The 27,906-nt window shown below is 45.6% G+C and overlaps 1 protein-coding gene across 1 annotated transcript in view; it reads right to left on the bottom strand.

The window, feature by feature from the left end:
- Window positions 1-27,906, bottom strand: part of GABBR1 (gamma-aminobutyric acid type B receptor subunit 1) — a 200,153-nt gene that overhangs the window by 47,676 nt on the left and 124,571 nt on the right. The window contains exons 4-6 of the mRNA XM_081947416.1: window positions 14,560-14,763; window positions 12,808-12,996; window positions 8,487-8,519 (exon numbers count right to left, since the gene is read on the bottom strand). Coding sequence (XP_081803542.1) covers window positions 8,487-8,519; window positions 12,808-12,996; window positions 14,560-14,763 — 426 coding nt within the window. The remainder of the gene's footprint in view (window positions 1-8,486; window positions 8,520-12,807; window positions 12,997-14,559; window positions 14,764-27,906) is intronic.

The following is a 27,906-nucleotide window of genomic DNA, read 5'->3' as shown; positions in this document are numbered from 1 at the left end:
AAAACACAAAAAGACTGACAAAGAAAGGGTGGAGGCAAGGATGCAGATCAGGCAAAAAAGCAGTGAGATTTATCAAAACACACCAAAAGGGACGCAGGGAAGCCATTGAGTGACGGAGATAAAATTGAGGCAAGGATGCCATGGAAATGGTGAACAACAACTAGCAATTCACAGATCAGCAAATCATAGCCATCGAGAAAGCAGCAACGGGAGTCCCAGTCTGGCATGCAGAAAGAGCCCATCTACTGTATCAGAGCTACCAATTCTGGGCTGCATAAGTAAAGGTAAAAGTTCCCCTTGCACATATGTGCTAGTTGTTCCCGACTCTAGGGGGCGGTGCTCATCTCCGTTTCAAAGCCAAAGAGCCAGCACTGTCTGAAGACGTCTCGGTAGTCATATGGCCGGCATGACTAAATGCCGAGGGTACACGGAACGCTGTTAGCTTTCCACCAAAGGTGGTTCCTATTTTTCTACTTGCATTTTTACATGCTTTCGAACTGCTAGTTTGGCAGAAGCTGGGACAAGTAACGGGAGCTCACTTCCGTTAAGCGGCACTAGGGATTCGAACCTCCGAAGTGCCGGCCCTTCTGATCGACAAGCTCAGAGTCTTAGCCACTGAGCCATCACGTCCATAAGTGTATAAATACATAAGTGTGCATAAACACACCACCAGTGGATGACAGTGGAGTTACAACTTTTCCTAGACCTTTGCTGCCACCTAGCGAGTGCCTGGATATTTGCAGCCCAGATCAGGTAGTCCTAATCTAGGTGGCCAGAAAAAGAAAAATCTTTTAGATTATCCTGTCTGCAGATAAAAGGCATCAGAGGAAGTAAACTCAGTTGTAGTGTATCCATTCTGCTTCACAGTTAGCTGTGGAGAGAAGGTGGATATTGGGCCTAGCATGGAGACTCTGGGAGGGCAGACTTCCTGGGTTTTCTGAAAAGGGGGGGGGGGGCTAAATTGGTTAGAATAGTGGTACTTGTGCTTTTTTTTGAGGGGGGGTTGCACTGTGAAGTCCTTGGCTCTTTTCCCAGCTCTGAGAAATGGGGAGGAGGTAGTGTATATCACCAATTCCTCTCCCTGCTGGTTGCTGACATTTCCCTGGCAAAGAGACACATGCGGAGGTGGCTGGAAAAGGAACGGAAACAAAAAGAAATAAAGGGCCTCCCTGCAGCCCCAATTTAGCATTCACCCCTGTAGGCTTCGTAAGAAAGGGTATGTGGAAGAGGGAAAACAACTGGAAAAGCAAAGGTTTGCAACCATGAAATGTAGCCCATGTTCCATCCTGTGTCCAGTCTCCCTGTTGTAACTCCTTAGACACTCATCATGGCTTCTTCCCTGTCTTAATTAAGGTCCATTCTGCCTTTGTTGGGCAATTAATATGAAGTCTTGTGAGGAAAAAGGATTTGGAATTTGGGCTTCCAGGCTTTTGATAGGGAGGGTCAAATTATAATTCATATTATCTTCTGGAGGACCTCTTTCCAAAATGGCCACGAGGCAAATGTGTTCCTTTATAAAGGGAATACACACACACACACACACACACACAGAGAGAGAGAGAGAGAGAGAGAGAGAGAGAGAGAGAGAGAGAGAGAGAGAGAGAGAGACCAAGCAGCCTGTTTCAGCTTCACAGAGCGAGGTGTTAAGGCAATAGATAGAATATTTGGCGATCCCATTTTTCTTGGCTATAGATCTTGTGAAAGGTATTGCCTAAGATGATAACAGAAGAAAAATGTATGTGCAACAGTATTAAGAATGCAGGGAGTCTGATGCGTATTGCGAACTGCATCAACAGAGGACTTATCAAAAGACATTTGCCAGCTGTTTCCTCATCCCTCCATTGAAACAGCTGGGCTTCAGCAGGAGCTACTCTAAGGGGCAGGGCTGGTGGATGGAGAATGTGACAGTTGCTAGGCAACCATATTCTACTGCCAGTGGTAGATTTGGGCCTGGCAACAGAAGCCTACTCTTGCAACCGGTTCTTGCAACCTGGTGCCCTCCAGATGTGACAAGATCTTAACTCTGCAAATTCCACCTTGGAGAGTACAAGAATATTGGAGCCTATTCTAAATTTTGCCTGTCATTTCTTTTCTCCAATAACGAAATTACTGCCATAGGGAATTTCCCCCCCCTATGTTTAGGCTGTCATCTTTCAATTTGGACTGTAGCTATTAATGGCATGAGAGATGAGGCAAGGGGTATTTTCCTACCTAATTCTTCCCTGTCTTAAGGTGAGTGGTGGGATTCAATTTTTTTTTACTACCGGTTCTGTGGGCATGGCTTGGTGGGCGTGGCTTGGTGGGCGTGGCAGGGGAAGGATACTGTAAAATCCCCATTCCCTCCTCACTAACCTGCTTTCCAGCTGTGCAGGGCAACAAAAGAAGACTCAGCCGATCAGCTGGGACTCGGGAAGCAGCGAATAGATTTGGGGTGGGGCCAGGCAGAGGTGGTATTTGCCAATTCTCCAAACTACTCAAAATTTCCACTACCGGTTCACCAGAACTGGTCCGAACCGGCTGAATACCACCTCTGCTTAAGGTCCATTCTTCCTGTGTTAGGCAATTAATGTGAAGTCTTGTGAGGAAAAGGGGGCACTAAACCAGAGGTGGTATTCAGCAGGTTCTGACCAGTTCTGGAGAACCGGTAGCAGAAATTCTGAGTAGTTCAGAGAACTGGCAAGTACCACCTCTGGCTGGCCCTGCCCCCATCTATTCTCTGCCTCCCGACTTCCAGCTGATCGGGAGGGAGTGGGGATTTTGGAGTAACCTTCCCCTGGAGTGGGGTGGGAATGGAGATTTTACAGTATCCTTCCCCTGCCACGTTCACCAAGCCATGCCACGCCCACCAAGCCACGTCCACAGAACCGATAGTAAAAAAAAAATTGAATTCCACCACTGCACTAAGCCCTAGAGGAATAGGGAGGAACTATGGCTGCCTCATCTCCAACAGCAGTTGGGTGATTTAATGCATCTCATACTTGTGTTGCAATGTGACAACCCTAATATCTATTTAAAATTAAGGTCCTTCAAGTGGATGTGTGCATATTCCTGGCATATTCTTGGCAATCATATGGAAGAGCTGGGTTTACCAGGTGATTTTTCATTCAAGTACTATCAGGCCCATCCTGCTTAGCTCTAAACCTAATCAAGGTTGGCCAACTGCTGCCATCTGCAAGAGACACCTGCCTGTAAAGAAAACCAAGTCTGGTTCTTATGCCAAATGCTTAGGGATGCTGAGGTAACGGAGGAAGCCATCCAATCTTCAGCATGTAGAACACCAAAAGAAAAAAGAAAAGTCACAGCAGTGTTAAGTTACGTCTCTGTGAAAAGCACTTGTGGTCCACCGTGTCCTTTAAAGTCCCAAGGGGAAATTACCTCATTGAATGATTTCAAAGTCTAGTGCTTTTAAACAAGCTGCCTTGCAAATGATGAGGTCAACATTTTGTCTGCCTGTCTAGCCAAGGCAGCATTCACATCCTAATCTGGTACTTTCCACATATGTGAGCCTCAAATTTATTATTTTATGAAATGTATTGACCGCCCATCTTATATCCAATGACTCTGGGTGATTTACAGCATCATCCCTGATCTTTCATCTTAGCTCAATGTCCAGGTCAATTTGCTTCTCGGTCAAAAATCTCAAATTTCCATTTTAGCATTTGAGATACTCGAAGTCCTTCAGGGACTTTGATATGGGCCAGTTTCATAGTGTGGAGAATTAATGTGGGCCAGTATCATACAGGTTCAGTTTCATAGTGAGAGGACTTACTTTTTGCAACACCCTCCTCCTTGAGGCTAAGAAATTGCCTTATTCCTCAGTACTTAATGTCCTTATACTGGGTTCCAGAACTTAGGCACCTATATAGTTTTATTATTATTTTTTTGCTGCAAAACAAGTAAGATACTAATCAGCTGAGATGTTTCCAAAGTCCACATTGGGAACAACCATGGACTACTGCAAACCTGAACTTGAACCCAGTATGCGATGCGAGGAACCCGTGTGGTACAGTGGGAATTACAATATGATGGCAGTGTACTACATAAAGATATTGCCTACACTGGTATTTTGGATCTGAATGATTGGAGAATGGAACAAGCAGTGATACAGAAGTACTCTTAGAAGCCTGAGAAGCATCACATTTGTTACCAATAGATCTGCAAGGCCACAGAATAACAGAGTTGGAAGAGATCTTGGAGGTCTTCTACTCCTGTGATGGTGAACCTATGGCACACGTTCCCAAAGTGGCATACAAAGCCATGTCGCCTGGCAGGTGTGGCGTCGCCCATTCCTCTTCCGGGTTTTTGGTGCGCATGCGCACACGACGATCAGCTGGCCTTCGTGCATGCGGCAGCGCCGGAAACTGGAAGAACTGGACTTCCATTTTCTGGTGTGAGCATGCATGCCGGCCAGCTGATCGTCACACATACATGCACGCACGCCAGTAACTGGAAGACTAGCTTGCCAGCGAGCATACGCAAGCTGGAATCTGGAGGTTCATTTTCTGGCGCGCGCATGCCCCCTGAGCAACTCCTCTTCTGGGTTTCACATGCGCTCTCCCTATTCAACACTCGGTGCCAAAAAGGTCCGCCATCCCTGTCTAGTCCAACCCCCTGCTCAAGCAGGAAACTACCGTTTCATACAAAAGTCAGCCTCCAGTCAATTTTTCTCAGATTAATCCCTCGCCTGGCTGCAAGACATGGAATCATTCATGCCATTAGGCACCAGATACAGCGTCTGTTTCTCCACACACTTGCTGGCAGCTGTAAGGAACATGAATAGGGTAGTGGAGAACCACAACTTGATGGCAAATTCCACAGGATGTATATAGCCTTAGAATTTATGGACCAGCCTGGGATTATTCACTTCTGGGGAATGGTTTTGGCAGCATGCCTAGGTAGCAAGTATTACAAATGCACAGACCAAAGGTTTCAGCAGTCTAGCAACTGATAGACAGAGAGAGGTAGAGTTAGGAAGCGGGTACTTAGTATAAAAGCAGACTAAAAATTTGAGAAGAACATTTGTTATCACCTTAGAAAACTCAAGGTAACAGAGAGGCAGGGGGTTCTTTTGTATTATTTTGACAGCAGTCCCATGAGCTGGGTTGAGTGGAGAGAGAGCGACTTGTCCTAAAGATTCCCATTGAACTTCATGATTTAGTAAAGATATTTGACATCCCTTGCTTTACATCCACAGGTAATGATGGTTGTTTTGTTTTTTTACCACAGATATAAGAAAGTGTAGAAAAAGACATGCAGCCAATAATATAAATGCAGATTTTTTTTCAGTTTAATTTAAGCCCCACTGCACTATTACTTAACTACTGATATGTGACTCTCTTACGGTAGAGGAGTGTGCATGCACCACGTTTTCCCTCATATGTTTTTAAGCTATCAGCAGAGAAGTCCCTAATTATATTTTTGCTTCACTTATTCAGTTGGCCTCAGATGAACCTACATCTCCTCAGCTCAAGTGTTAATAACATGAGGATGAAGACTGTGGCTTCCTTACGCAAAGCACCTCTAATACCTCAAATCTACTATCAAAATGCAAACCTGAACGATATGCCCCATTCTGTGTCCTTTAGACAAGGGTTCATGACTCCTAAATTAGGTAGCTAAATAAATAAAACATGGGGAAAAATGCTTTAAAGACAAAAGAAATGACAGACAAAGCAGGAGGGAACCCTTTATGTGCAGGACCAGCAATTGAAATTCTATGTCCCAAAGATCAAGGCAAGACACTATAAAATATGAATAAAGATGTAGCTCCTAATTTGTGCATAACGCCTAACTGGCTGAAGGAAAGGCTTGTAGCCTGGAGACAGAGCAACGCTTTGCCCATTAAAAAAATATTCAGTGCAAGGAGGGCTCAGAATGAGGGAGAACAGCAGCCTTGTTAGTGAAGATGGTTCTCACCTATACGCAGGAATCTTCTGATCTGAAATAAGAGTTTACAGCAATGCCCCCTTAGATGCCAATAGAGTGTGGAAAAGCCGACTCTTAAATTCCAGAACTTTCGTCTTCCTAGAAAATGCATCTCTGCACACCTTTTTATTCAAACCATATTCAGTGCTGCTGCATGGCTCCCAGTAATTTTTTTTTTCACCACAGAGAGCTAATACTAATTTTCCACCCTGATGCCCACCGCCAATGTTGAACCTCAATTCTCATGATCCCCAACCAATATCGCCAAAGCTGCAGAGCCGAGAAGGCAAGCTTTAAAAATAGAAGGTTCTATGTTCAGCTCCTGATATTTTCCACCACAGGAAAGACTGAAAAGGTTCAATTCTGCCTGAGACTTTGAAAAAAAAAACCTCTTCCAAGGAAATGAGACAAAAGTGGCAAAAACAGCATCCCATCATCCAGTGTCCCCAGTGCCTCCCAGCTCATGACTCACATTAAGAAGAAGAACAAGTAGTCTCCCAAGACATCTCCTGGCCACTGAGGGGAGGCCTCCAAGCATTACCCATCAGGGAGCCAAGCTGAAGAATTTCAACCTGGGTTTGAAGGGGGATCTCCCTTTTGATAGCTTTAAAAAATAAGATCTGGATGGGAAAAGAGAGAAAGAGAGAAGGAAATGGCCTCCCAGCAACACACTTGACTAAGAGACAAAATGCGCAGGCGGAAAGATCCCTGCAGAGGGTCCCTGCACAAGGTTGCAGCAGAAAGAATCCATCATCAAGAATTCGGGGCAGATGTGCCCCCTTTCAGCAAAATGGACAAAGCCCATAAAGCGAGAGCGGAGATGCATTATCTCTTCTTCTGAATGCTAAAAACAACCCAAAGAAAACAGGTCATTCCTTTTCAGCCTATTGCCGCTTCCAGAGTTGCTGTAGGAATGCAAAAGAAGTTGCAAGACTCCTAGGGGCCTGAAGGGCAGCGTAGATGAAATGGAGAATCCTGGTCTCTTTGAATTGTCGGAGTTGGAGTCTGGGAGGTGAAACTTTACAAGGAATCTGGTTCTCTTTGATTAGTTAAGCCCAGCGGTGGGTCTCACTTATTTTTTCCACCGGTTCCCTACGCGCATGCTTGCTTCGTGCACGCGTGCACATTTTGCGCATGCGCCTGGCCTTCCGTGCATGCGCTTTGCTCATGCATGTGCCTTCTGCGCATGTGCCTGCCTCAAAAACATGGCTAAATAGGCTGGCATAGAGCCAGGGTGGGTGGGCAGAGATGGGTGATCTCTGCAACCAGTCCGAACCGGCTGAATACCACCTCTGGTTAGGCCTATGGGATTCTCGTTGTGCCACGTAGGTTTTGAAAGGTTTCATTTTATTCCCCGTCATAACATGGAATTAACAAGAAAATGCACATTAACAACAACAACAAAAAACCCACTAAGGGAAATGATCCAAAGGTATGGGGTTATACCTTTGACTCTTCACCCAGGTGGGTTTGATGAGGTGGGTTGAGACCTCTAGCCTCATCGCACGTACCATCTTTTATCTTTATATTTGATTGAGTTGATTGTAATTTCTTTGTTCGATTGCTGTAAGCTGCCCAGAGTTGTTCAGAACCAGGCATACAAGTTTAATGATTATTATTGTTGTTGATCGCAGAGTCAGCCTGACCTTTAGACTAGAGCCAGCATTTTTATCCATCTATCAAGTCCTGCCCAAGGACCCGCAATAGACAGATGTTGTTGTTTGAGGGTGTTAATGATATTGTCAATTCAACCTGTTTTCTACCCACTAATTCAAAGGAGGCTGTTGAGTTTTGGTTTTGGCATGAATGAGGGTGAACAAATTGAAGTACAAGATAGAAGTACATTGTGTGAAGAAATGTGTTAATTTGATAGAGAAGGTTTTTTTTTAAAAAAAAATTGGGTAGTGTGGCAAGAACATCAATCGCTCCTATTGCCAATTTCTTCCAAAACCCATGTTGACCTGCCTAGTTATCATCCATATTTGCCATGTATCTCTTGACACTCTACTAACCTGCTTGTTGTGCCAGCAGAGCTGGCAGGAGGCTTGGACAATGAGGAGGTTGGGGAGGAACTTGGGCCAGTTCTGGAGTCTGGGGAAGGCTCTGATGAGGGCTCTGTGTCGGATGCAGAGATAGAGCCAGTCCGACATTTCCCAGCCAACAGAGAGGCAGTTGCCTTCGGAGGCTGATATGATTGAGGTGGGAGAACAGCTGGGGCCTGTTCCAGATGCACGTACGTGCAGAGCAGTTAGGAGAGGTGAACAACGGAGGACAAAGAATAGACTCAGGAGGCAAAGCAGGGGTGGGTTGCTGCCGGCATTACTGCCAGAAATCAAGACACCCCTCTTACATGTTAAAGAATAAGCTTAACAATTGTTATCAGGATCTCAGAGAGAACAAAGCCTTGCCACCTATTAACATCAGCTGGAACAGGCTACCAGGGTTGCAAACCTTTAAGAAATATGCAAGACAAGCCCAATATTCATGAATACAAAGGAATGAAGGTGAGCGGTGTAGACATGTGAGAACAAGGATGGTAGGCAAAATAGAAATCGACTCACCTGATCCAGACCGGGAAACAGGAGGACGCCACACTGCACAGAAACAGGAAGAGAAAGGGATTAGACCCAAGAAGGATCTGGGGAAGTATTTTCACCCCTTCCCAAAGAGTATGCCAGTACAATGTATCACAAGAATATACTCTCTTACATGCCAAATTAAATGATTTGTAAGTGACTGCTGGTGGTAGATTATTTTATTTTACCAATTCCACCAATAAAGCTGCTTAATAACATTAGGCATCCCTAAAACTTATTCTATTTCAACAGCCAAGTAAGTACCAATTCCAACTGATAAATGGAATTTGGGTTGCAAATATGTATATACAGGTAGTCCTGGACCTATGACCAGAACCTCCGTCAGTAAGTGATGTGATTGTTAAGTGAGTCTTATCCAATTTTACAACCTTTTTTGCCATGGTAGTTCCTCCATTGAATTTGCATTTTGGAAGCCAGCAAGGAAGATCACAAATGGCAGTCATGTGACCCCAGGATGCAATGCAATACAATACAATACAATAGTAGAGTTGGAAGGGACCTTGGAGGTCTTCTAGTCCAACCCCCTGCCTAGGCAGGAAACCCTATACCCTTCCAGACAAATGGCTATCCAACATCTTCTGAAAGACTTCCAGTGTTGGGGCATTCACAACTTCTGGAGGCAAGCTGTTCCACTGATTAATTGTTCAAACTGTCAGGAAATTTCACCTCAGTTCTAAGTTGTTTCTCTCCTTGGTTAGTTTCCACCCATTGCTTCTTGTTCTACCCTCAGGTGCCTTGGAGAATAGTTTGACTCCCTCTTCTTTGTGGCAGCCCCTGAGATATTGGAACACTGCTATCATGTCTCCCCTAATCCTTCTTTTCATTAAACTAGACATACCCAGCTCCTGCAACCGTTCTTCATATGTTTTAGCCTCCAGTCCCCTAATGATCTTTGTTGCTCTTCTCTGCACTCTTTCTAGAGTCTCCACATCTTTTTTACATCGTGGCGACCAGAACTGAATGCAGTATTCCAAGTGTGGCCTTACCAAGGCATTATAAAGTGGTATTAACACGTCATGTGATCTTGATTCTATCCCTCTGTTGATGCAGCCTAGGACTGTGTTGGCTTTTTTGGCAGCTGCTGCACACTGCTGGCTCATATTTAAATGGTGGTCTACTAGGACTCAAAGATCCCTCTCACAGTTACTACTACTGAGCAAGGTATCACCTATACTGTACCTGTGCATTCCATTTTTGTTGCCTAAATGTAGAACGTTACTCTTTTCACCATTGAATTTCATTTCAAGTTTGTCAAGATCCTTCTGTATCTTTAGCTTATGTTCTGGAGTGTTGGCTATTCCTGCCAGCTTGGTGTCATCTTCAAATTTGATGAGTTCCCCATTTATTCCCTCATCCAAATCATTGATGAAGATGTTGAAGAGTACTGGGCCTAAAACAGAGCCTTGGGGTACTCCACTGCATACCTCCCTCCATGAAGATGCAGTTCCATTGAGGACTACACGTTGAGTACGGTTGGTCAGCCAGTTACGAATCCATCTGGTAGTGATGCTGTCCAACCCACATTCTTCTACTTTATCTAGTAGTAGGTTATGGTCTACCTTATCAAATGCCTTACTGAAGTCCAAGTAAACTATATCGACGGCATTCCTCTGGTCCGCTATGCTGCAACCATCATAAGTACATGCTGGTTACCGAGCGCCCAAATTTTAATCATGTGATCCCAGAGACATTCCAATGGTTATAAATGTGAGGGCTGCTTGTAAATTACTTTTTTCAATATCAGTGTAACTTTGAACAATAATTTAAAAAATGGACATAAATCAAGAAGTTTCTGTATAGCCAATGGCAGCAAAAAGACACACAGTGTCTTTATCATGTTGCTGTCATCTAATGGTCACCTGGATTTTTGCAACCCAGATCTGATAATCCTGTTGGTTTGCCTGGATAGGTCTGTTTCAATCTGGATTTGAACCTGGATGGATTGGGATGACTGAATTTGGCCTTCCCTGTGTTGGAAGTTAAAACCCACCCCTCTCCTAGAGAAATGAAATATTTTGGGAAATATTAAAAGGCAGAATATTTTCCCCTAAAAGGGAGGAAGAAACTCAGCTCCCCCCCCCACCTTTGTCAATGAGCCATTAAAGTCTGAGCCAGTCTACCCTACATAACAAAGGTAGGATTAACCCTCAACCTATCTCACCACAGGGCACCTAGGAAGAAGCAATGCTCAACCAAACTTGGACTAAAAACACAGCCTAGAGAGTTACCCCTGCATGGCCTCATGGGAGTCTGAAAACCAATCAGAAACAAGCTCAAGATCAAAGGCCAGAGAGGGCATGAAACCAGGGACTTTCAGAATCTCTGCCCCTTTTTTTCTTCTTCACCCAACATCTGGAAGCATGTGAGCCCCCTTTTTCTGCTCAGGAACTCAAGCCACGTGGTCCTGTTCATCATTAAACCATCTTTCCAAGTGGCCTCCATGTTTCCAGTGTCTTTTTCCTTTCCCCTTTTCCCTTAACACCTGTATTAGTAACTCTATATAGTTATTCTGTTATAACTGAGGCAAATTTTTAAACATGTTTTTGTCTCTCTTGCATATTAATATATATGTTTTTTTGATTAACTGTTATAAATGTCTCATTACTCTTTTTAAACCTGATTGTAAAGCACTTTGATTTATTTTACGGAGAGAGGCAGATAAATGCATTTCATCATTTATCATCCTCAGTATGGTTAGCCTTGAAAAAAAAGCCTTCCATTGAAGCCCAGAGGGGAGGGTGTATGAGTTTACCTGGAAGTGAGTGCCTAAAGCAGAGGTGTCAGACTGATGGCCTACAGGCCAGGTGCGTCACCTGCAGGCCACGCCCACCTCAGCTCCACAAAGGCAAAAAACATCACGATACATCACGTGATGCAATTGAGTTTGACACCTGTGGCTTAAAGGAAAATATAAAGGAGTGCATGTCAGTGAGTTTGAAGGCATGCAGAGATGAGAAGTTAGGGGCAGTTCTGCTCCCTGATTCCACCTGCTTGTTAAGGGTATGCAATGTATCCTGTCCAGTTAGCAGTATGAAGCCCACAAGCTTAAAATAAGGTTCCCCACTCTATCGTCCTTCTTTTAGATCAGAGGTGTACAATCTTGGCAACTTTAAGACTTGTGGACTTCAACTCCTAGAATTCTGGGAGTTGAAGTCCACAGGTCTTAAAATTGCTAAGTGTGGACACTCCTGTTTTAGACCTTTGGGAGAGGTGCAATGGATACAGAAGGCTTTTAATTGATTGCTTTCTTGGCTGTGTTTATTTTAGAGATTATTTTTCCTCCCCAGCCGATGCTTTCTTTGATGCTAATAGATTCAACTGTCATTTTGAATTGCATATATTTCATTTGTTGCATGGTGCACTCTAAGTCACTCTGAATTCATGCTCCAAGAAAGGCAGTGTGGAAACAGTTTAAATAAACGAGAAGGCAATTCTAGGGTCTGTCGCAAGCTTATTTTATTCCGACTGATTTTTGCCATCCAGTGCTATCACTAGTTGGGGTGCTGGAGTGCTCTCATTCAGTTGAGCCAGGAAATTACCCTGTTACCCCTAAAATAAGACTTCCCTGGATAATAAACCCAATCGGGCTTTTGAGCGCTTGTGTTAAAATAAGCCCTCCCCCAAAAATAAGCTCTCCTTGAAAATATTGCAACACAGCAGCAGCCATGAGGTGACCACGCTCGCCGCCTCCTGCACCTCAAAAATAATAAGACCTCCCCGAAAATAAGGCCAAGTGCTTATTTCAGGAGTCAAAAGAAAATAAGACGCTTATTTTCAGGGAAACACGGTAGTAACCATCATGAACTGATGTGAAGTTCTAAGGATAATATGCCAATGCAAAGAAAACTAGGGTATATAACTCACCACCACCACCACCAAATATGACTACTGCAAACTCTAAATCAGTGTTTTTCAAACTTGGCAGCCTTGAAATGTGTTAAGACAGGGGTGTCAAACTCACGCTGTCATGGCTGCATCATGTGACGTACTGGGACTTTTTTTCCCCTTCGCTAAACTGGGCGTTGCCAGCGTATGACGCATCCGGCCCGCAGTCTGGGAGTTTGACAGCCCCGTGTTAAGATTTCCAAACATGACAATTTTGGGGGGGAAAAAACACTGATCGAAGTCCATCTATCACAAATATACATTTTTTTCTCCCAGAATTTCTGAAGTTAACAATCTTGAATACTATTCCCCACCCCCACCCCAAACCTTCTGTTCCAAATCAACCTTCCCTGTGTCTAAGGTTGGTTCCCCAGCTCTGCTCTCCTGCCTTGTGACTTACACTCGCAAATAGGTTTGGCGGAGCTCCAGCGGCCCACCTTGGTGCAATTGCTGCGGGGACTGCCCAGGAGGTAAAAGCCAGGATTGCAGCGATATTCCACCCACGTGCCTTCAACAGGCACCCGTTCAATTGCTCGGACACTGACTTGCCCGTTCTCCAGGTTCAAGTGCATCTTGGGACAAGTGCGTACTGTAGAAAAAGAAGGCTTCGTTTCAGAAACAGCATCCCCCAATAATTATTGTACATAGCTTGGCATTGCTACATGAACCAACTAGGTCTTCATGCTGTATAAGTCTGTGGCCACCTGGACATAGAGTTAATAATGTATCTTTGAGACAGGAATTGGACTGTTCAATAGCATTTGTTCCATTGTCATGGTTTTCCAAATGTGGCAACTTGCCACAGCCAACTCGCTGCGGGCAACTCACCATGGCCAACTCATAGTGGGACATCTTGCTGTGAGACAATTTAACAATTCTATTTAATTATTTAAAGTTAAGAAAAATATTTTAATTTTTGCCATTCACATTTCATTCTGTCCCACCTTTTGTACCCTTGCTTTAATGATTCTATTCCACTGTTTCTTTGTTACTAGTGTAATTCTTGTCCTGCAAAACGAGTTGGCCATGGCAAGTTAGCCATTGTGAGTTGGCTGTGGCAAGGTGACTGTGGCGAATTGTCACAGACCCACCTTAAGACGTGGCTTTGGGGAGTGGGGAATTCTGGGAGTTGAAGTCCACACATCTTGAAGTTGCCAATGTTGGGAAACCCTGAATTAAGTCTTATGCTAGACTGCTCATACTTTCAGAGCTGATTTCAAGCATCTTCTGCAAAATTCCTTTGTGCATTGTCACCTTTCTTGATGAGTCCAAACTTAATGGGCACAAGCTACAAGAAAACTTAAATTAGCACTGTAAACTCCCCACACTTATATGGGTTTTCTGGGACTTCCTAAGAAATTTAAAGTGACCATTTTATAGCTGACTGCCACCTGATGCCAGAACCTCCTCATGGATTAGGCTCTAACCGCACGAATGCTTTCATGATGAAATAAGGTGAAACTGAAAAAGTAAGACTAGATGCAAGGTTGGTTTTTTTCTTTAAAAGAAACCCACCACCTTGACTAGCAGGATGAAGTTAGTTGCACGAAATATTTGGAGACCAGGAAATTAGCTAAATGAAATAAATAGAAATATGTCCAATGTGGCAGATGTAGCTAATCTAGAACAGGGGCGTCAAACTCAATTTCATTGAGGGCCCCATCAGGGTTGTGTTTGACCTTGCGCGGGGGGGGGGGGTTGGGTGTGTGTGGCTAGCTCGATGTCAGGGGGTGCCTATGGTGGCCTGAGCACTCTGCCAGCAAAAACGAGCTCCTGAGTTCTGTTTTCAGCTATGATAGCCTCTTGCAATTCTTTGCCAGTGAAAATGGAGGAGCTCTGTTTTCACTGGCAGAGGCACCGTGGGCCGGTCAATTGCTGTTTTCAGGGCGGCCCCGCGGGTCAGATCTAAGCACCCAACAGGCCAGATCTGGGCCCCGGGCCTTGAGTTTGACACCCTTAATCTAGAAACTTTGAACTGCACTGAAAATTAGCTGTTTTTAACCTCCCATTGTTCCCCAAGGCCTGCTGCTTTCAGCCCAAGCAAGGACAGTTTCCATCACCGCTGGAAAGTTTCACACCCACCCACCCACCACCCACCCACTTTGAGCAACACAACAGAAAGCGTTTCTCTCGGACACCAGGTAGAACTCACAGCAGCGGCTTTCGACATCACTGTCCGTCCAGGTTCCATTAGGGAGGCATTTTCGTACTTTGGGCCCCACAATTTCCCTCTCCGGACGGCAGACATATTCAATCTCATAGTCGAAAGGAAGGAAGTGGGCAGTCTTCACCTGTTCACGGGTCAGGCCTCTGTAGCGTATCCCACCGTCCCAAGGAGGGAAGATGAGTTTGCAACCTGGATGAGAAGGTAAAGCCAAAAGATCCGTTCAAAGAAAAGAAGCAATATTGCGTGCCTGAAAAACATTTTTTTGACCTGAGCACCAGAGCTGTGTAGGAGTTTGGATCTGGGACATCAACTGAGCATCACAAAGCTTATGACTGGGAGGCCTGGCGGTAATTACTGTGCTGGCTTTCGCTTTCAACCTACACTTGACAAGAGAGCTATGATGGTAAAAAGGTGTGCCTGTTTACACCTGTGGATTATTTCCTTTTTGGAGGAAGGCCAAGAAATGAGTTCATCCTTGAATATTAATTTAAGAAGTCACTGAGGCACTTCAGATCGACTAATCCTCCCTTGGCGCCGAACAGCCATCTTAAAAGCTGATTTTGTCTTTCTTCATTCCAACTATCACAGAGGTTTTCCTAGTGCCGAGATGGCGAGTGCCAGAGGTAGCACGCAGAGCCCTCGCTTGTGCAGTGTCACAAGGAACTCTTCTGGTTTCCAGTACACACATGCATGCCAACCAGCTGGTCTTCTCAAATGCCGGAACGCCTGAAAACGGCCTGAAAATGGCCTGAAAAACAGCCAAAAACCCCCAGGTCATTTTCCAGGGTGTTTTGGGGGGCATTTGGGGGGCATTTTTCAGGCTGTTTTCAGGCCATTTTGAGGGCCGTTTCTGAAAATGCCAAAAAACAGGCTTGTGCATGTCGGCCAGCTGGTCTTTAGGTTTCCGGACCTCTGGTGCTCCGGCGCATGCACACACATGCATTCTGGTGTGGGCGCTCGGTGCCGAAAAGTTTTGCCGTCACTGTTCTAGTGCAATAGTAACAAAAGAAAGAAAGGTTCTTCTGAGTCAAATTCAGTTTGGGTGACTACAGGAAAACACATCAGTGCAGCCTTCTCAATAGCATACAGAAACAATATGCCATTATTTTGTCCAACTTGACAATCTAGGGCAGCGATGGCTAACCTTTTTGTCGTCACGTTCCCACATCCACAATGCAATGCGGGCCTGGCTCCCTTGCGCATGTGCATACATACACCCGGTGCTCCCCCCGTCCATGCATGCACCCCCACCCCTAGGAATGCGCATAACCCTCCCGTGCTTTCACACACAAACCGCGCCCTGTTGTGGGCCTAGCAGGCCTCCCTGAAGCCTCCTGGGACCAAAAATGTACACTGCAACCCCGTGTGCTCCCCTGCCCCCTGTGCATGCGTTCATGACCCCCTGCCTCCCCCGCACATACGCATGTGAAGCAGAGACCCAAAAATCAGCTGGCTGGTGGGAGGCGTGTGCGTGTGTGCATGCATGATGGAGCTGAGCTGGGCAACATCATGGATCTAGGGCAGGGATGGCGAACCTTTTTCGGCTTGCGTGCCATAAGTGGGAGGAGCGCATGGAGGGTAGTGTGCGGTCGTGCCGCAACCATAATGCAATGCGCTACCCCCCCAGTACGCATGCGTGCACTACAGGCGCGACCCCCCATTTTTTGCATGTTTTTTTCGCCCTCCCCAGGCTCCAGAGGCTTTATAGAAGCCTGGGGAGGGCGAAAACAGCCTCTCCTTCCCTCCCGGAAGCCCTCTAGAGGCTTCAGGGACCTTCAGAACACTTCCCTGAAGCCTCTGGAGCAGTCAAAATGAACCTCCGAGCAAACCGGAAGCCCGTTCCTGAACTCCCGGTTTGCCCGTAGGGCCGTTTTTTTGCGCTCCGGAGGCTTCAGGGAAGCTGAAGGGCCTCCGGGGGGCGGGGGAGGCTCTTTTCACCCCCCCCAGGCTCCTATAAAGGCTCTGGAGCCTGGGGAGGGCGAAAAATGGCTTTACAAAAGGCTGAACTCAGCTGGCCAGAGCGCACATGCGCGCTGGCCAGCTGACAGTGCAGCGCCTCGCATGCCCTGACAAATGGCTCTGTGTGCCAACTGTGGCACGCATGACATAGGTTCGCCATCACTGATCTAGGGAGATTCCTGACTGTCTTCCATTCAAGTCCTAACCATGTGGTCCAAGGAGAATTAAGTGCCGCCGACTGCCATACACACATAAGAGCACAGTGGTTAGAACGCAGTATTGCAGACTAATTCTGCTGACTGCCTGCAGTTCAATCCTGACCATCTCAAGGTTGACTCAACCTTTCATCCATCCGAGATGGGTAAAATGAGGACCCAGATTATTGGGAGCAATAGGCTGACTCTGTAAACCGCTTAGAGAGGGTTGTAAAGGACTGGGAAGCAGTAAATAGCTCTAAGTGCTATTGCTATTTATTTATTCACTTGCTTATTAATCTTAATTTTCATGCAGGAGCTCAACATATAATGCACTCTCCTTCCTCCGCAGTCACCCAGTGAAGCAGATGGGCTCAAGCAAGCGTGACTGGACCAGTGAGCATTTATGCCGACCAGTCCACCCACCTTATGAGTCCACCACCACAACCCCCTTACAGAGCCCAAGTTAAATGCAGTCCAGAGATACAATGTGCTAATGCAGTTTTATGCTATATTTTTCATGTGTTTCCTGCTTCAGGGTGGAGGGAAACTGAAATTTTCCATCTCATTGAAAAAGACTGTCGGATCTTTGAAAAGGGATTTGGGAGGTACTGTCGCCAAATGATGCATGACGAGATATGCTGAATCATATAGTTGGAAAAAGCAACAGAAGCAGGCAGATCAAACAAGAATGAAAGTGCAGCGGTGATCACTATCTTATTAACCAGTGGCAATTCTGCCATAAAACACCTGCTGCCTGATAATAACTGTTATCAGGTATTTCCTTCTTAATTCACTGTTTACAATTCTTTCTTCAACCCCCCACCCCCTCTCTCAGTAATCTGTGACTCAAGATAAACCTTCAGGCACAAAACCCATGATGTTTACCTTGTAATATACTGTGTTTGTTTGAAAATGCCACAAAATATGCCACAAGTATCTCTCTTTCCTTAATCCCATCTAAATGAAGACTTGGTGATTTCACGTTCATGAAAAGCTTCCACCCGGCCCTGTCACCTTTTTCAATTAACATACAGCCCCACACACTTTCTCAAACTTTGGGGTATTGTGACCCCCCCCAAAGCAATTCATCAATTTGTGGGACACCTCCCGCTCCAAAAAATTAATTATTTCATTGGAGTTAAAGGTAAAGGTTCCCCTCGCACATGCGTGCTAGTCGTTCCCAACTCTAGGAGGTGGTGCTCATCTCTGTTACAAAGCCAAAGAGCCAGCGCTGTCCGAAGATGTCTCCGTGGTCATGTGGCCGGCATGACTCAATGCCAAAGGCGCACGGAACGCTGTTACCTTCACACCAAAAGTGGTTCCTATTTTTCTACTTGCATTTTTACGTGCTTTCGAACTGCTAGGTTGACAGAAGCTGGGACAAGTAATGGGAGCACACTCCATTATGCGGCGCTAGGGATTCGAACTGCCGAACTGCCGATCTATCTGATCGACAAGCTCAGCGTCTTAGCTACTGAGCCACTGCGTCCCTTCATTGGAGTTAGGGTTGGACAAAAAAATACAACAGCACTCACCTTAATAATTAGGTTTAATGTATTTATTCAATTTACATAGCTGCGTATCTCACGTACATGACTCTGGGGTGCGCAGAATCAAAATAGCAAAAACCAATAAACTAATGCAAATAAACATCCAAAACAAATAAAACCATTAAAAACAATGAAACTAATCTGCAGGAAAGTACAATCCAAACATTGGAAACAGTGACAACCATCTTGTAGGCTTCCTACCTCTGCTGGATCTTCAGGCCTGCTGACAAAACTGAGCTTTCTGGAAGATTACTAAAGCCAGGGCTAATTTAAACTCAGGAGGAATGATATTCCAAAGACAGATCTAATGCCATTGAGGGCTTTATGGGTCACTAGCTGATAGCCTGGCGCTGCCCGCGTATTTATTTATCCCAACCCTCCTTCCATGAACGTCACTGCAATTTATAATGTTGGGAGACCCCTTGTGGAGTACTGTGAAGCCGTTACCATGGCAACTCCACAGTGCTGTACAGTAGAAGTCATTTTAAGGGAGTACAGTAGAAGCCATTTTAAGGCACAACAGGCTCTTAACCGAACAACCCACCCCCCGAGGGGTGTTAGGAGTGTCTTACCCCCACAGTATTTGTTTCCAGAGAGTAAGCCATCTTTGTACCAGGTTTGGGTGAAATTGCTCGAGGCATTCCAGAGTTGTGCTGGAACACACACACAAACACACACTCATGCGCGCGCATGCACACACACACACACACCTATTTATACATATATAGATTAGCAACACCCTGAATTGAACCCAGAACCAAACTGACAACCAATGCAGTTCCTGGAGCAGAGGCATCACGTGGGCTGATCTTGGAGCGCACATAAAGCTTCTGGAAGCTCCAGTTGGTTCAAAATGAAGCGGCCTGCATGATTTTGTGCTGACCCCGGGGTCACCTCTCTTGTGGGAGCTGCATTGGTTGCCAATTTGCTTCCATGTGCAATTGAAGGTGCTGGCTGTCACTTTTAAAGCCCTTCATGGTTTGGCGCCAGGTTACCTGAGGGACCGTCTTTTGTCAGTCACATTCACCTGGCCCACTAGAGGGGGAGGTAAGGAATGTTGCGGGTCCCATCCTCTAAGTAAGTACATCTGGCAGGACCCAGAAGAAAGGCCTCCTCCATGGTGGCTCCCTCCCTTTGGAATATCATTCCTTCATTAGGCCGGCCCCCATTTCGACACTCTTTCGTAAGGCCCTGGAGACTTGATTTTGCCAGCGGGCCCAGGGAACCCAGAGTGGGATGGAGCCCATCAAATGGCTTGAAGGATTCATGTGAATCAATATGAATCTATATTGGCTTCTGCTTATATTATTGAATACTGTCAGAAATTAGTCGTTTTCTAGCCTAGCAAATTGGAACCTAAATACTGGATGGCATTACTGCAAATGTTATCTCACTGCTGCGTCCCTCTTCTTTTCTTGGCTTCAAAACTAGGCACATTCTTGAAAACATAAAAGAAATTGTTACACAGGCCGCATAGATAAAGGGACCAAACTGGGGAGTTTTCCTGGCTCATAAATCCTTAAAGCATTCTGCTGAAAAAACAACTTGGCAAAGGGGGGCTGCCACCCCCTACCCAAGGCTATAGGAATACAACATAGATAAAGGAGACAGAGACAGGAGCTTGAACAAAAGAACACTTTTAAGATCACGTTGCTAACAAATCTTTGTCTCTGATTGGGTTAAACGTCTATCTGCCTAAAATGTATATAATACTCTGAGCCACTCTTGCGTGGTGTGGCTATTCCTTACATGCATTTGTTTGTATGTTTTGGATATAGTTTTGTCACCCAGCTTTTGCTATGGCCATAAATAAAAGCTGATATTTTTTGCAAGCCTCGTCTCGAGTCTCACTCTCTTTGGCATTTCAGTGGCTCCGGGAAACTGCTGGAACCTTACATGCTTATTTAACTGTGTGTTGTCTCCGGGTGGATGGGGAATGGGTCATGGTTGTTTATTGCTTTCTATTTTTATATGCTGTGCTGTATTGCTTGTAAGCCCCCAAGAGTCACTGTGAGCGAGTAAGCGGCTATATACAATTTAATAAGTGCCTGTCCTGCTACATTCTGCACAAGATGCAGCTTCTGGATGCTCTTCCAGGGCAGCCCCACATAAAGCACATTACCCAGTAATCCATTCAGATGGTGACCAGAGCCTGAGTGACTGAGTGAGTGAGTGACAGTAGAGCTACCTGCAATGGGGGCAAGTGGTAGAATCCCCAAATTTGTCCGAAGGCTCTCCTAGTCACAAATGACACCTGTTCATTGAGTTCTGAATTTTAAAAAGTCTCCAAAGTCATGCATAGGGCCTGTTTTGGGGCAGTGCTACCCCCCACGAGCACCAAAGATAGTATGTGTAGGAGCAGGTTGAGCCTGCGGGTGGGATTAAGGGGGTCATCAGTTTGGAGTCCATAAGAGACCGAAGTCCAGCCCCCTGTGAATTCCATTGACCCTTATCTACCATACCAAGCAAACTACCATACCAAGCAAACTATTATCCAAGGCACCTGAGGGTAGAACAAGAAGCAATGGGTGGAAACTAATCAAGGAGAGAAGCAACTTAGAACTGAGGAGAAACTTCCTGACAGTTAGAACAATGAATCAGTGGAACAGCTTGCCTCCAGAAGTTGTGACTGCCCCAACACTGGAAGTCTTTAAGAAGATGTTGATAACCATTTGTCTGAAACGGTATAGGGTTTCCTGCCTAGGCAGGGGGTTGGACTAGAAGACCTCCAAGGTCCCTTCCAACTCTACTATTGTATTGTATTGTATGTTTCCCTGAAAATAAGACCTCCTCGGATAATAAGCCCAATCGGCTTTTGAGCGTGTGCGCTAAAATAAGTCCTCCCCAAAAATAAGGCCTCCCTGAAAATATTGCAACACAGAAGCAGCCATGAGGTGACCACGCTCGCCGCCTCCTGCACCTCAAAAATAATAAGACCTCCCGAAAATAAGGCCAAGCGCTTATTTCAGGGGTCAAAAGAAAATAAGACCCTGTCTTATTTTCGGGGAAATATGGTAGTGCCAATTTGGCTTGACCGTTAGTAGATCAGATTCTTGTGTATAAGTAGCATGTGATAAATTTTTAATGCTTTGAACTCAACTCCTGCTCCTAGTTACTTGCATCTGACATTATGTTCCCAGAACCTAAAGCTCCCCATATACAAGTCTTGCTAGAATTGAGCTGAAACCTATTGTTCTCCATCCAAACCTCCAGAGTCTCCAGACAAGCCCAAGATAGGATATCATCACTATGTTTTCTAGGTGGTATCTCTATTGAAATACCATCAGTATACAAATGATACCAAGCTGTACATCGAGATAAAAAGCTTGATATCATCAGTACACTGATGGTACCTCATTCTATGGTGATGAATGACCTCAATAGCATAGATGTAGCACAGCAGCAGAGAAAGTACTGATTCCTGGAAAAAATATATGCAGGAAACTATAAATCTATCAGCCTGATATCAATATCTGGAAAAGATAATCAAGCAATGAATCTGTGAATACCTAGAGGCAAACAAAGGCATAACCAGAAACCAACATGCTTTTCTCAAAACCGAGATCATTCCAACAAATCTTATTGCATTCTTTGACAAGGTGATAAAATTAGTAGACCAACAAAATGTTGGGGATATAATTTAAAGTAGACCACAACCTACTGTTTGATAAGATAGAAAAATGTGGGTTAGACAGCATCACCACTAAAAGGATCTGTAACTGGCTGACCAACCACACTCAATGAGTAGTCCTCAATGGAACTACATCCACATGGAGCGAAGTATGCAGTGGCTACCCCAAGGATCTGTCTTAGACCCAGTACTCTTCAATATCTTCATCAATGATTTAGACAAGGGGATAGAAGGAGAACTCATCAAATTTGCAGATGACACCAAGCTGGCAGGAATAGCCAACACTCTGGAAAATAGGCTTAAGATACAGAAGGATCTTGACAAACTTCAACATCGGGCGCTATCTAACAAAATGAAATTCAGTGGTGATAAAAGTAAAGTTCTACATTTGGGCAAGAAAAAACAAATGCACAGGTATAGAATAGGTAGCTCAAAAGTAGTAACTGCGAGAGGGATCATGGAATCCTAGTGGACAACACTTAAATATGAGCCAATAGTGTGTGCTGCAGCTATCAATACACAGCCCTAGGCTGCATAAACAGAGGGCTAGAATCAAGATCACATGAAATGTTAATGCCACTTAATAAGATCACAAAAATGGTTCACTTGCACCCAGTTTTAGTTGCCGCAATATAAAAAAGATTTTGAGACTTTGGAAAGAGTACAGAGAAGAGCAACTAGAATGATTAAGGGGCTGGAGGCTAAAACACATGAAGAATGGTTGCAGGAACTGGGTATGTTTAGTTTAATTAAAAGAAGGATTAGGGGAGACATGATAGCAGTCTTCCAATATCTCAGGGGCTGCCACACACACAAAAAAGGAAGCCAGCCTATTTTCCAAAGCTCTAGAGGACAGGACAGGAAGCAATGGGTGGAAACTAATTAAGGAGAGAAGCAACCTAAAACTAAGGAGATATTTCCTGACAGTTAGAACAATTAATCAGTGGAAAGGCTTGTCTCCAGAAGTTGTCAATGCCCTTGAGCAGAGGGTTAGACTAGAAGATCTCCGAGGTCCCTTCCAATTCTATTATTCTCTTCTGTAAGTAGACTCCAAGGATGGGACCTCTCACTCCTAATCTTGCTATATATATGAAGAGATTCTCAAACTTTCCCTTACTGGAACTGTCCCTGAGGCAAGGGGTCCACCCCTCAGCAAATTTTGTCAGGGTTCCCGTTCCGCCTTTGCAAGGTTGATCAGATATTTTTTTTAAAAACCATGATCTCATATTAGTCACCCAGAATCTATAGGGAAATCCTGACTCACGGTGTGAGAGCCCTTGATAAAGCCTAGAAATATTTTCGTTGGTCTTGAAGATAGTCTTAGTAAAGTCTCCTTTGACTTCAGCTGAATTCCTGCTGACTTCACAGATGCATCCTCATACTTTTCTTGGCAACTATATGAATGTTATTTGCTATTGCCTTTTTTCAACAGTTTGAAGGGTTTAAACAATTTTTTTTCCTGAGACTTTGAAATCCCCAGAAAAAGATGGGCTCCCACCCCAATTATTAACCAAGCCCAAACCTGCTTAACCTCTAAGCCATGGGTGTCAAATTGCCCTGTTGACGTCATGTGACATATCGCGATGTTTACCCTTTGCGGACCTAGGGTGGGCATGGCCTGCATGTGACGCATCCAGCCCACGGGCCACCAGTTTGAGACCTCTGGTGCTTGATCATTTGCTGAAGCCTAAAGATCAGGGGTGGGATTCAGCCGCTTCAGACCAGTTCAGGCAAGCCAGATGTTAATTTTAATCTGGTTCGCCGAACCGGTAGTTACAAGGACTGGCTGGCCCCGCCCACCCCTCCCCTCCCAGGATTCTCCACGCAACCCATTCATCATGCTATGAAAGTGCAGGGCCCACGCGGAGGCTCTGGGAGGGCGAAAAACAGGCCTACCAGAAGTACCGGAAGTCCAGAAACGGGTCTGTTTCCCGCCTCCGGAGGGCCTCTGGAGCTCAGGGGAAGCTGTTTTCGCCCTCCCAGAGGCTTGAGGAAAGCCTCCGGAGCCTGGGGAGGGTGAAAACTCCCTCCCCCACCGCTGTGGTGAAGGAAGCCAACTAGGCCATGCCCCCATGGCCAAGCACATCCAGCAACCGAGCAGAAAACCAGTTGCTAAAAATTTTCAATCCCACTCCTGATAAAGATGCCACACAGGTAGCAGATTATTGTCAAGAATGAAAGAAAAAAGCATGACTTCTTTCCATTGTTTGGAATACAAGCCACAATTGGCTAGACTTCGCATGATGTGAGAGACTGTGGGGAGGCTGGGAAGAAGAGAGAAATGCTCAACAACAAATAGACTTTAGTTTGTTAGCAGTTTATCTCATAAATTCAATCGGCTGCAGAAAGACTGAGGAAAACATTCATTATCTTCAAAGAACTCAATAATAAATAAGGGATAGAAATTTTTCTACTGCAATTCCACATTTCTCTATATTGGACCTAACCCTTGCATTAAAGCCCCTTATTATTATTATCTTATTATCTGCATAGCTCTTGCTTGCAGATTATATTGTGCTGTAAAGGGCTGACACACAGCACTAGGAATGCCCTGAGTTCAAATAATCTGTTAAAGCCAACTGAAACTACATTAAGGCTTAGTACCATGTGCAAAACTCGCGGCTGACTAGAAATGTCTAATCACAACCCAGCACTTATGTCACAACACACAGCACTGTCTCACAAAATTCTTGGCAACAATAGGATCTAAAGATTGATTGGATGAGGGGGCTTCTGCAGAGAGTATCCGTATCTGAGAATATGTTTCCAAAATCAATGAACGTCTTAGAAACAAGACTGGTTTTGCTGAGAACCTAAGACTGCAACTGAAAAGAAATAGATAAATCTGGAGATAGTGGGAAGCTGTCTAGCTCAATCCTCATTATAAGCATCTGGTATAAGCCAGGATGATGTCTCACGTTCCATGATGTCATAATGCAAACAGCATGAATTAGGGTACTGTAATTGCAGAATTCACATCATTCCTAGGATGAGGTCACGATGTCTTTGATGCCACTATGCCTCCTTACGCTTGGCAGATACCCATGGCCTTTAGTTTGATGCAGCTAACCCAGAATTAAGAGATAGCGGCCAAGCCTGATTCAGGAAGCCTTTACCCACCAGCAAAAATCTAAGTTAATTTGTCCAAAATCATTTGCATATGGTGCGAGAGCTTTTTGGATACTGGCTTAAAGATTACTTTAACCATTTTATGCAATGGCATTCTAAGTCATCCATTAAATCAGGGATGGCTAACCTTTTTGTCGTCATGTGCCAAAAGCGTGTGTGTGCGCGTGCATCCATATCCATAATTCAATGCGTACGCGACACCCCCTTCCCCCGCCCCCTGCGCATGCAGGCCTCCTTACTCTCCCTGCACCACCCACGCATGCGTGCGCGATCCCCTTGAGCACCATTTTGGGCCTAGTAGGCCTCCCTGCAGCCTCCTGGGACCAAAGACGGGCCATGGGGGAGTGGGCGTGCCACACCCCCCATGCTTCCCCCCCACGCATGTATGCATGACCCCCACACTCCAGACATGTGCCCGAATCTCCCGCATGCCTACACATCTCCTGCATACGCCCCCCGCCACATGCCCGGCAGAGACCAAAAATCAGCTGGCTGGTGGGAGGTGCGCGCGTATGCGCGGCGCAGCTGAGCTGGGGCGATGGCTCACGTGCCTGCAGAGAGGGCTTTGCCTGCCACCTGTGGCACGCGTGCCATAGGTTCGCCATCACAGCCTTAAATGTCATTCAGGCAGGTTTCAGAGGGACATTTCCAAGAGTAACTCAGTTAGCAGGCAGACACAGGAGGTGCTGCTCATAGCTTGTGGTGGAAGCACAGGCTGAAAGGGAGGGGGCTCAGCCAAGAGGAGTAAAAAGACATCCCAGCTTAAAGTCCCTTCTGGGGAGGAAATGTTTGAAATCAAACCCTTAGGGTGATATTTGCTTTTTCTCTAGGACAGGCAGAAAGTCTGGCAAAATTCTTGTAATATAGGTGATCAGCAAAAAAGTATCTGCTTCGGCCTACCCATGAGTAACTCTGGCTACATGCATCTGATAAGCATGGGAGAAAATTTGATTGCAGCTTCACCTTTTCAATCAATCAATCAATCAATCAATCAATCAATCAATCAATCAGGAATAGGTTTCTCTCACCCCAGGAATGGAGATATCAGGTGAATGGTAGCCTTCGGGCCAGTATGTCTGCAAAGATAAATAGCCACCTGTAACTGCCCACCCATCCCCCAACACACCAAGGTTGTTTTTTAAAAAAAATATCTTAGGTGCTCAGAACTGAGCTCTGAGGTAAAGACACGGAGATGACGGTTGCTTCAACAATTTAATTATAACCAGAACCCAAACAGTTAACAACAACACTGCCCGTCTGACAGCTCTTTTATACAGCCGGCTGTCAGATGGTTAACGAATGAGAAACCTGCAATTCTCCCGTCAGCCAGATTGCGCGCCGGAGCCAATGGAGGTGCTTGGTGAATGATTGACAACGCACGGTCATAAATTCGAGGACTTAGCATTAGGGAAACACAAATAAGACAAAGGAAGGCTCCGTCCAATGGAAATTGATAAAGAACACACGGAGGAGGAGGAGGAGGAGGAGGAGGAGGAGGAGGAGGAGGAGGAGGAGGAGGAGGAGGAGGAGGAGGAGGAGGTCGTCAGAATACTAGATCAAGTGGAATCTGAACCAGGATTATTCTGTAATCTGACCCAAATTGATCCAAACCCAGTCACACAGCCTCATGTAGCAATTCATGGGTTACAGTATAGTGGAGGATGTAATGTCAGATGAGGTCACTCCAGGAAATACGAGACTACCTGGAAGTCTTCCTCTGAGTCCTCTAGACCAGGGCTGTCAAACTCATGGCCCACGGACTGGATGTGTCATGTGATGGCCACGCCCACGCTCAGTTTAGCAAAGGAGAAAAAAGTCACGATACGTCACGTGGCAACGCAGTGACGACATGAGTTTGACACCCCTGCTCTGGACCGTTTCCAGGTGGAGTGACTTTATCTGATTGTGACTGAGTCATAAACATCTGCCTTTCCCAGAAGGTAGCTCTCTGCTTGCAGGAATCCACTGTTCTGAGCTTCAAGCCTGATCCAAACTTGTACAAACATGCTTTACCATGTTACCACGTGCTGCTAACCAGTGGTGGGATTCAATTTTTTTTATTACCGGTTCTGTGGGCGTGGCTTGGTGGGCGTGGCAGGGGAAGGTTTCTGCAAAACCCCATTCCCTCCCCACCCTATTAACCAGGGGTGGGTTCCGGCAGGCACCACTGTGCGCGCTTGATATGTACTTTGTGTGCATGCAGAGTGCAATTAAAATTGTTCTGCGCATGTGCAGAAGGGAAAAAAAAACATGGTGCCGCTGCCCGGGGAACCGGTTTGGGGTGTGTGGCTGGCCTAGGTCGCTGCCGGTTCCAGTGACCCAGGCTGCCAAACCACTATCGGTTCGGCTGAACCGGGCCAAACCGGTAGGAACCCAATCATTGCTACTAACCTGCTTTCCAGCTCCGTTCTCCTGTGCAGGGCAACAAAAGAAGACCCAGCCGATCAGCTGAGACTCAGTCAGCTGGGACTCGGGAGGCAGCGAATAGATGGGGGCGGGGCCAGCCAGAGGTGGTACTTGCCTGCTCTCTGAACTACTCAAAATTTCCACTATCGGTTCTCCAGAACTGGTCAGAACTGGCTGAATAGCACCTCTGCTGCTAACCCATCTCTGAAGAAACCACATTATTGGCTTAATGTACTCTATGAACCAAGTTGCTGAACGAAAGAAGCAGTCCTGCTGGGTTATCTCAAAGGGACCCCATTTCCCATCACCTCCAGCCAGGGGACTCTGGGAAGCCCATGAGCTGAGCTCCTGCCCTGATATTGCAATGCAACACACTGATGCTCGGTGGCTCAGGATGGAAGCTCCCCCTTCGCAGCAGAAGAAGGTGGGGGCCTAAAGGCAGTGAAATGACATGGGGGAT

The sequence above is a fragment of the Natrix helvetica genome, assembly GCF_964273705.1.
Source record: "Natrix helvetica genome assembly, chromosome: 1".
Classification (NCBI taxonomy): domain Eukaryota; kingdom Metazoa; phylum Chordata; class Lepidosauria; order Squamata; family Natricidae; genus Natrix; species Natrix helvetica.
This window is presented reverse-complemented; position numbering and strand designations above follow the sequence as displayed.